The sequence below is a fragment of the Schistocerca serialis genome, chromosome 5, assembly GCF_023864345.2.
Source record: "Schistocerca serialis cubense isolate TAMUIC-IGC-003099 chromosome 5, iqSchSeri2.2, whole genome shotgun sequence".
NCBI lineage: Eukaryota > Metazoa > Arthropoda > Insecta > Orthoptera > Acrididae > Schistocerca > Schistocerca serialis.
The window spans coordinates 72,393,821-72,404,583 of NC_064642.1; the positions used below are offsets into that span (position 1 = coordinate 72,393,821).

A 10,763-nucleotide genomic window follows, 5' to 3' on the forward strand; every position below is an offset into this window, starting at 1 on the left:
ATAAATATCAAAACAATTCCTGTTAAGGGTCTGTACACTGTTAGACTTGCTGTGCAGGTCTTTGTGATATAAGCCAAACACTGCACTGGGAATAGTCAGCTCATTAACAAGGTACCTTCCAACCATCCAAAGAGCATGAGCCTAAATTTTATCCAGGAAGTCAAAAATGTGCACATGATAATGAATGGATTTGTCTGTACATCATGGGTACCTCACAGTGGTGCATACATAAAAGTGAGGTTTGCAGTTCACAGCTTCATGTTTTTAACATGCTGTGCTGGTCGAAATTTTCTCATGCAATGTCTCACTGCTTTCCTATATGATAGCAATGGTGCTAGAGGTAAACATCACAGCTGATGTTCCTCCACTGTCTGTAGCAGATTTGTATATTTGTTCTTGGAATCAGACTGGGAAATAATATTCACTATCTTTTGTATGTTGGTTTTATACTGCTGGTTTTTACTGTATATTCAAAGTAAATCGTGAATATCAGCAAGCTTTCTTAGTTCTGTGTGTTTAAGCCATTTCCAGTTCTGCAAGATATTAAAGTGAAAGTACATCAGTGGCTTTTGTTTGAAAGTAATTGCCTATTTTTCAGTTGTTTTGTATTAACCTGAATGGAATTATATTATAGGTAAAGCTGACACTGTTTATGAGATTAAACATTCCGTCTGTTGTGTTGTGGATTACATTGAATGAAAATTTCATAATATTGAAACTTGTTGACTGGATTCTTTTTAGAGTTTTAGGATTTGAATTTAAAGAAAGTTAACTTTTTGTTTTGGGACATCTTTAAAAACTGTAAAGCTAGCTGAAAAAAATTAAATGATAAATAATTCAGTTGAATTATATTTCTTGAAGTAGACATTGGCCTCTTTAAATTATGGTTAACAATGCAGAAACAAAATAAAAAGTAAGAACGTTGATTTGTAATTTTTTGTTTCTGCGTTGAAATCCATAGATAGTGCGTCATGTATCAGAGGCCCCACTGTCATCTGTATTGTTCTAGTTTTAAGTAATTTATGGTTAAATTGTGTTTACTTTATTTCTGTAGGTATAATATGTTTTTCACCTGTGTTATTTTTCTATTTTAGGCAAGAAATTATATTCAGTCATTACCACCATTAAAGAAGAAAGACTTCAAAGAAGTATTTAAAGGAGCCAATCCACTAGGTAATTTCTTTGGTTTTTGTTCTTTTCCAGAACTGCGACTTGAAATATTATTAAGTTCATGTTCTAAGTACAGTGCGTGCCATTGCGTACTGTGTATCATTTCTCTTGGTTACTTCTGTACTTGCCCTTAAGAAACTTTTGTAGAGGTTCCTTCCTTGACTGGATGATGTGCATGTAGGTCTGCATCTACATTAATACTCTTCAAACCACTGTGAAGTACATGTCAGAGAGCACTTAGCATGATACCACGTTTTAGGGTTTCTTCCAATTTCAGTCCCATATAAAGCACAAGAATCATGACTTAAAGGCCTCCATGCGTGCTGTAATTATTCTTATGTTCACATTCCCTACTGGAGAGATAGATAAGGGGATGAATAATGTCTCTTAATGTTCACATAATACTGGTTCTGGAAACTTTGTAAATTGTCTTTCATGAGATAACTGACACCTATTTTCAGGAGTCTGCCAATTTAAATTTTTCAGTATTTCCATTACTCTCACACTGTGAGTCAGGCGAACTTTTGAGATGTAGACACAACTTGACTGAAAGAACCCAGGTTGATAACACACTTGGAATAATGAAGGAACAGTAAATTTGGTAATGGAGGAATGTGTCGTGGGTTAAAATTGCAATGGAAGACAAAGGCGTGAAGTGTTCAGTGAATTCGAAAGTAAAATTCTATGTACCGACTTGGCAGAAAATCCTAGGAAGGTCTGGTCTTACATTAAATCAGTAAGTGGATCGAAACAGCATATCCAGACACTCTGGGATGATGGCATTGAAACAAAGGATGACACGCGTAAAGCTGAAATACTAAACACCTTTTTCCAAAGTTGTTTCACAGAGGAAGACCGCACTGCAGTATCTTCTCTAAAACCTTGCACGAACAAAAAAATGGCTGACATCGAAATAAGTGTCCAGGGAATAGAAAAGCAACTGAAATCACTCACCAGAGGAAAGTCCACTGGACCTAACAGGATACCAATTCGATTCTACACAAAGTAAGCGAAAGAACTTGCCCCCCTTCTAACAGCCGTGTACCACAAGTCTCTAGAGGAACGGAAGGTTCCAAATGATTGGAAAAGAGCACAGGTGGTCCCAGTTTTCAAGAAGGGTCGTCGAGCAGATGCGCAAAACTATTGGCCTATATCTCTGACATCGATCTGTTGTAGAATTTTAGAACATGTTTTTTGCTCACGTATCATGTCATTTCTGGAAACCCAGAATCTACTCTGTAGGAATCAACATGGACTCCGGAAACAGCGATCGTGTGAGACCCAACACGCTTTATTTGTTCATGAGACCCAGAAAATATTAGATACAGGTTCACAGGTAGATGCCATTTTCCTTGACATCTGGAAGGCGTTCGATACAGTTCTGCACTGTCGCCTGATAAACAAAGTAAGAGCCTACGGAATATCAGACCAGCTGTGTGGCTGGATTGAAGAGTTTTTAGCAAACAGAACACAGCATGTTGTTATCAATGGAGAGACGTCTACAGACGTTAAAGTAACCTCTGGCGTACCACATTGCTTTTCACAATATACATGAATGACCTAGTAGATAGTGTCGGAAGTTCCATGTGGCTTTTTGCGGATGATGCTGTAGTATACAGAGAAATTGCAGCGAAATGCAGGAAGATCTGCAGCGGATAGGCACTTGATGCAGGGAGTGGCAACTGACCCTTAACATAGACAAACGTAATGTATTGCGAATACATAGAAAGAAGGATCCTTTATTGTATGATTATATGATAGCGGAGCAAACACTGGTAGCAGTTACTTCTGTAAAACATCTGGGAGTATGCGTACGGAACGATTTGAAGTGGAATGATCATATAAAATTAATTGTTGGTAAGGCGGGTGCCAGGTTGAGATTCATTGGGAGAGTCCTTAGAAAATGTAGTCCATCAACAAAGGAGGTGGCTTACAAAACGCTCGTTTGGCCTATACTTGAGTATTGCTCATCAGTGTGGGATCCGTACTAGGTCGGGTTGAAAGAGGAGATAGAGAGGATCCAAAGAAGAGCGGCGCATTTCATCACAGGGTTATTTGGTATGTGTGATAGCGTTACAGAGATGTTTAGCACCATCACAGACTCTTTAAGAGAGGCGCTCTGCATCGCAGTGTAACTTGCTGTCCAGGTTTCGAGACGGTGCGTTTCTGGATGAGGTATCGAATATAATGCTTCCCCCTACTTATACCTCCCGAGGAGATCACGAATGTAAAATTAGAGAGATTCGAGCGCACACGGAGGCTTTCCGGCAGTCGTTCTTCCCGCAAACCATACGCGAGTGGAACAGGAAAGGGAGGTAAAGACAGTGGCACGTAAAGTGCCCTCCGCCACACACCGTTGGGTGGCTTGCGGAGTATAAATGTAGATGTAGATGTACAGTATGCATGTTTAATGTGATGTAGGGTGTAGATACGCATAGATTAAAGAGCCTTATAGGGGATTGAGTAGTGTGGAGAGATGAATCAAACCAGTCTATTGAGTGAAGATCACAAAAGCCGCAGCAGCAGCAGCAGCAACAACAACAACAACAACAACAACAGCAACAATAATAATAATAATAATTATTATTATTATTATTATTATTATTATTATAGTTTAGTGAAACGAGAATATCTTAACTGGACTGTGGTAAATTCTGTGAGTACTCTGTAACTATAGCCTTGAGCTCTCGGAAGTGAGTACCATGCAGAGTAATAGTGTAATGTTGTCCATTATAGGGAACAGAGATCTTGACTGTACCAATGAGATCATAGAAATGGTAAAAACCCTTTAAATTCAAGGAGTGTTATGTGCCAGTTGGGTATAGGATTGTTAATATGAAGCAATTGTTACCAAGCTATCTGAGGGGCACATGCCAAACCTTAGACATATAATGTTTATTCAGGTATGTTACACTCTGCTTGGGTCAACACGTATTTCCTCTAGTTATTTGTGAAATCTTAATGATTCGTATCTCCCTAAAAATACATCCAGGGGAATGGATGTCCTTTCTGGAAGCAATGTCCAACCAACCAAAAATCTTTGGAATGTAGCCTCTAAGAACAGTGATGGTGAAGAAGTCAATGAACTGTTGGCAGAATATATGCTGTTACAGAATGTTTCCTTTATGCTGAAACATGGTATGGGGTCCTTTAAAAAGATCTCATCTTTTTTATATTCAAAAAGCTTTCAGTGTAATGAAGGAATCTTTCTAGTCGATCAAGAAATGGAACAGTTGTAGTAGCTACATCTGTGTCTCTACACACCATCCAATTACGAATGGTGGAATGGCTTGGCAAATATGCATTAACCTGCTTAGCTTCACAATACCCAGAACTTTAACAAGAGCATTGTCATGCAGAAACCGAATGCAGCCGGATGTCCAAATTTTAAGATAAATTAGGTATTTATGATGTAAAAAACATAATGAAGTGGATGAATGGTGAGTTTTAAACAATTCTCTCTTACAATTGCCTGCAACGCACAGGTATTACTTGAACACTCCAAGACTGATCTTGTGTGTATTAAGTTAAATTTGTATGTTTAATTTAAATGTCAACGTTAAGGGCGCATGACCGTAAATTGCAAGAGTGAGGCAGCTTAAGGTAGAGCCGTACATGAATCTCGAATCTTGTTCATCAGTACCATTCTGCACAAATAGCACTGGGAATTGGACAGTGTGGCAGTCAAGAGTCATGAGTATTCATCTTTCATTGAAGGAAAGAAAATCTGGGAAATTGATTTCACAGATTGAACTCGATATGAACTCAGGCACGTCAAGTCACAAGATCTTTCAATGTCATTTACTACTGTGACTAAAAAGTTTGTATTGGTATTCTAGTGCATTTATTGGCATCTACGAAGTCAGTGAGGGCTCTCATTTATCTGCCATCAACAGCTGAGATATTTGTAAAAAGGCTATTATTTTGGAAGAGACATGCTTGATATTCTTTTCCATCTTTGCCCTGTCAGTGGTTTTACTTGATTGCTAATGACCTCATTGTTGACAGAATTTGAAAACTTGATGTACATCTACATGCACATCTATCCCTGCCAAAGTCATGTCCCCATATTCTTGTCCAGACATTTATCTGTTTTTCACATTTGCTTTCTCTTTGTATAGTTTTAATTTTTTTTTTTTTTTTTTTTTTTTTTTTTTTTTTTTTTTTTTTTTCTTTCTCATTATTTTTCTTATTCTATGGTCTTTGTCATGTGTAAGTTACGATCTCTTCTGCTCTCGACTTTGGTTGCATGTTCTGTGTATCACTTTGAACTTTCCGAGTTGCCAGATCTCTGTCTGTTGCTGGTATTTCTTTATCGGCAATAATCTTTTCCTGTTGTACTGCAACATTTGAGCCCAGCACCGAGGTGACGTTATTGCCTAAACCTTATATACCTTGATTTTATTTAAATTTTTGTTTTCATTTCAACAGGTGCATCATCAGTATCCAAATGCCATTGAATTTTGTTTCTTGTTTAATATTTATGAACTGTAATTGCTCAGAAGCTGTATGTAATAACAGTGATTGTTGGTATAAAGATTGGTACAGTTGTTTCTTAACTTTAAATGTGTGGAGGAAACTACAAGAATAGATTACTTATTTTGTTGATTTCAGAAGTTTAGGCATAGATTTTAAACTAATATTGGAGAAAAGATATAGATAATCTTTCATTCCGATTTATAGCCCTATTGTCAAGTAATTTCAGCATGTATTTGTTTAAAGCTATTGACCTATTAGAAAAAATGTTGGAGCTGGATGCTGACAAAAGAATCACAGCAGAGCAAGCTCTGGGTCACAAGTACTTGAGTCAGTATGCTGATCCAACTGATGAGCCTGTTTCAGCACCATATGATCAGAGTTTTGAAGATATGGAATTAACAGTTGAACAATGGAAAGGTAACTTACAGCTTTCTTACTAAAGATCATTAACTTATCAGTTTTGTTGAAATATGTGTTTCATCATGTAGCAGTTCACCTTGTTTTACTAGTTTGTGATTGGCTTCCAGAACTTGTCTACAAAGAAGTTGAAGAATTTGTACCTCAGCAGCTACCGCAACCACAGGAAGCTCCTCATTAGCTTATTTACATTGTTGGTGTGTAGTTATTTGTAGAAGCTGTGTGAAATCCATGTCTGATCCCCCCCTACCATGGTTGTGTTCATTGTTTATGGATAATGTGTAATATGTTTCTGTGGCAGTGAAATGTTTCTGTTCTTTCCTTTATTACTTCACTTCTCCTTCGTATTGTAGGTGATCTGATTTTAAATGCATGAGGTTTCTTTTTGCTCACACAGTAAATGTACATGATTAAGTAAGTACTTCAAGAGGAAGTTATGTGATAAAAGATGTAATTGTTTTATGTTATCTTCTCTAACATAGATGAATAGTACATGACAAGTTGGTCTAATGTGATGAGAGTTCCTGTTGTGGTAGGAATCTCCTGTACAGTTTTAAGCATTGAGCTTCCAAATTGTCCTTACAGATTTAAATTTCTGTACAGATTCAGTGAAACATATTAACTCAGACTTTTTCATTTATCTTAATGTACAATTTTTTTGTTAAAATGCTTTGTCACAAAGATGTGTGTAAATATGAAAGACTAATCTCTGTGCTATCTCACCACTTTCCCTCACCCATCATATTAAAAGTTTGAGAATGTGTACTGTGCAGTTTACTCAGTGATTAAGAACTACAAAGCCCACAATCATTTTCACTATGCTGAAAATACAAATATTTTTTTTTCTTTCTTCCTGTAGTAATCTTTTCTGTAAGACTTCATTTTACTATTATATTATCTGTCATCAATACTGCCGAAGGATGTGAAACTTGAGCATCTCCCAGTGTATCATATGTTCAAATAACATACAGCAATGCAGCCAGGTAACATGCTTGACAAAGGCCAGTACTTCAACAAGTGAACACCCTGCCATTTTCAGGGCACAGATGAAACTGCACACAGAATGTTAAATTCCCTTGTGGATGGTGTCACGTCAGCCGGAAACAAAAGACTGTGTGCAGAAAGACAAAACAAACTGCAAACACCTGGGGGCGACACGCAACTATAGATAACCAATGCCACACATTACAGTAGTGAAGTATATATTAACAGCAGGTGAGGAAGTGTGCTAATTATTCCCTCTGTTGTTTGATCAGGGAGAGAGCAGGATTCTAGGCGAATTTAAGCAAAAACCTCTGTTTCTGTTTATAAGGTGACTTCCCAGTTTAATCAATAGAGGTAGAGGTTTTTGGTTACATTCTGCCCAGAATCCATCTCTCTCCCTGTTGAGGCAACAAAGGAGTAGAGGTAACATTACTTCCGCACCATTTAACAAAAACTTCACTATTGATAGTGTTTGGTGTTTGTTATTTGTTATTTTTGTTGATGCAAGTTGTTTACAGTTTGTGTTGTCTTTTTCCATATATCATCTCTTCTATCTAGTTGTTCTAACCCCGCCCACTGAGGATTTAAGTTGCCATGTACATCAACCTCTAGTTTTTGTGCCTCAAAAATGTATTGTTCAGCTGTCAAAAGTATTGGCAGTTGTCGAGGGCATTATATGGCCGCATTCTGGCGGGAACACTGCCTAAAGCTATTCATTGTTTTAATCACAATAAACTTGTGGAAGTTTTCTGTCACAATTTTACATTTCTTTAGGATACATGAACAATGAATTATGTGTTAGTAGTTCTTCTAATGTGCAACTATTTCATGTTAGCTTAAGAAAATTCTGACAATTTTCAGAATATAACAATATGTGTTATGTTCGCGTAGCAATATCATTTATGCCCATGTATCATGGGACCTATTGATGTATTAGAACCAAAATAACTGTCTGTGTGGAACAAATTGTTTTATGGATGCTTAAACTTGTAGGATGCAAGAATTTCTGTGGAATGCTGACTGAATTGTGGCCTATTTATCACATTTTAACTAATTAGTACCTTGTCAGTGCAATCTTATTTTTTGAACTATTTAATCTGTGGAAGTGACCAAGAAAACACACATTGCTCTGTATTGCCTTCGTTGAAAAGGCAAAATTTCTAGAGGGAATTTTTTTTAGATTATGTTATACAATAATTTTTTTCCCAGAGCTCACAGTGTCAGTGAACTTTAATACTGCTTTTTTGATACTTTTGTAGTACTTGCCTGCAAAATATTTATGCTGGCATTATTGCCTTCTTCGTAAGGAATGTTGTATTGCTTATAAGATGACAATAGAAAGGTATATTTTTATCAGATTGATTTTTAAACTGGTGCTTAAATATAAAAAAATATAGTGTGGAAGCTGAAAATTTGTGTATATACTTGTCACAACTTGATCATTAAAGAATGTGCAAATTGTGCTTGTTAGCTTTGTGAATTGATAAATTGTTGCATTACTTGTATCATTTGATACTACAGCTATTTGTGGCCTACTTAATCTGTACAAGTCAATTGTTTGCATGTCTTCAAGATTTCCAGAAAATTTAGAAAAATGCTAGAGTTAGATTTCTCAATTTCCCATGGGGTGCTCTCCTAACACAGTTTACTGTGTAGTGATATTAATCAAAAAGGTTTTTGCTGTGTAAAATCTTGAGTCACTGATCCATAAATAGTATCGAATGGTTTTATCTCAAATATGTCTATATTCTTTACCTGTAAGATTGTTGTAGAGTTCTTGCATTTTAGAGTGTCAAAAGAGAGTTTTTAAGATTGTCATCAGTTCAGAGAATTTTGCCATGAAAGAATTGTAATGAAAGTATCTGATATTTTTCATACATTAGTTTACAAATGAGAACTCCAAATGTGTAGCAGCACAAGAATTTAATTTGTAATTGGCATTGTAGGGAATTTGTAATTGAATGTTAAATGATAGAAAACTTTTACTGTCTTGTTCTGGGTTTTTATAGATATATATTTTTCTTACATCACTTTTGCAAAGTTTATGAAGAAAGGTATCAGCTAAGAAGTTTTGTGTAAGATCTGACACTGTGTAATTATTTATGGGATTGAACTGAAAGGTTAATAGCTGAATTGAACTGAAAGGTTAATAGCTGAATTGAACTGAAAGGTTAATAGCTGAAAGATCACTTAGCAACACGACTGTATTTGTTTCACAATCCATAATTTTGTAGGGAAATTTGTACAAGGCCTGTAGAGCAGTATTTTTTCCAGAAATGTTTTATTTTGTAAATATTTTATTAATGTTATTTATTCCATATTGGCAACAAGGTTGCTACAAATTTAAGTTACAAATGTGTTGCGTCTTGAATATTTTTTGTAACAATGTTCTGTGGATTTAATTTAAATGCAAAGCATTTTTTTTCCAGAATTTAGGATAATATGAAAAATTGTTACCAGAAAAGAAGCAAGTATGAAATGTAAAATAGATATAACAACAGAACTATCTTTTTATTGTAAATTATTTCCATAGTAACATGAAAACACAAAGAAAATATTATTTTTATACTTACATGTATGTGTTGCAAAAGATTGTATTGTATGATAAAAAAAGTCATATGTTACTGAAAATCACTATGTTGACTAAATGCTGTTTTTGTTCCCAAATGTGCCTGTGACTGTAAGCCGCAATAAACATGTAAGAATGGAGTTTTCATTGTTGGTTGAAATTTTGTAACTTAATTTTCATACACTCATTCACATTACCGTAAGAAGACAGTTAAACATTGAGCCCACCATTTATTGGTGTTGTGAGGATATTTCAGATCACACATAATTTTTGTTGGTGCTCCTGTCTTCCTTTCCTTCCTCAGATATTGAAAGTCGTAAATTAATAATACAGAGTGTCCAGCGTTCTGAAAAACCGGGAAAAGTCAGGGAATTATTAGGTTTTTTTAAAAAAAAAAACTGGAAAAAGCTCAGTGTCCGATTCCCTTTTCGGCCGCTCAGTACCCGCTTCGCCTTTCGGCAGAACCTTCCGCTTGGTTCTGTTCAGTGCCCTTATCCTTAAACCGGCCGCCGACAGGATTTCCCGATTCCAAACCCTCGTACCCCTCATACCCTTCGCCCCCAACCAGTCACTGTCCAATACAAATCCCTGCCGGTTTCAACGTCCCGTTTCTTCTACGTTTCACTGCCAGGCGCAAGAGGCGTACTACAAACGTAGGTACAATCCGTAGTCTCTGTACAAATTGGAGCAAATATATAGCCAAGAAACCGTAATCACCACCCTCTCATTAGTAATAAAATAAATTTGTGTTCGTAACATTTCCGAAAATTATTATTCAAAGACCTATCTAAAACCGCCACAAGTAATTACTCATCATCGTGAAATGTCACATCGGATGCCATACGTATATGTCTAAAATGTGATTACAAATTAACTGGCGCATTAGGCCTAGTAGACTGAGATTACAAAAGATCGGAAATAGCTGCGGATCGGCGATTTTTTACTAATAGAACAATACGTTGTCGTCACATGCCACAATGTAGAAACATAGTATAGAACATCCTCAAATAAATATATGAAAAAAAATGGACGCAGATTAGTGATCCAATTAGGAGAGACAGACTTCAGAAAATGGACTAAATTTGCGAATCTGCCAACATAGCGAGTAGTTCTACTCGCTATGATTTGTGTTTGACTGATTCGG

The 10,763-nt window shown here is 36.3% G+C and overlaps 1 protein-coding gene across 2 annotated transcripts in view; it reads left to right on the plus strand.

Moving 5' to 3' along the window:
* The window catches only part of LOC126480984 (mitogen-activated protein kinase p38b), a 97,104-nt gene extending 87,340 nt beyond the window's left edge, over window positions 1–9,764 (plus strand). For both annotated transcript variants that reach the window (XM_050104422.1, XM_050104423.1), the window contains exons 8-10: window positions 1,095–1,173; window positions 5,893–6,066; window positions 6,177–9,764. In XM_050104422.1, coding sequence (XP_049960379.1) covers window positions 1,095–1,173; window positions 5,893–6,066; window positions 6,177–6,247 — 324 coding nt within the window. In that variant the 3' untranslated portion in view covers window positions 6,248–9,764. The remainder of the gene's footprint in view (window positions 1–1,094; window positions 1,174–5,892; window positions 6,067–6,176) is intronic.
* The last annotated feature ends 999 nt before the right edge of the window (window positions 9,765–10,763 follow it).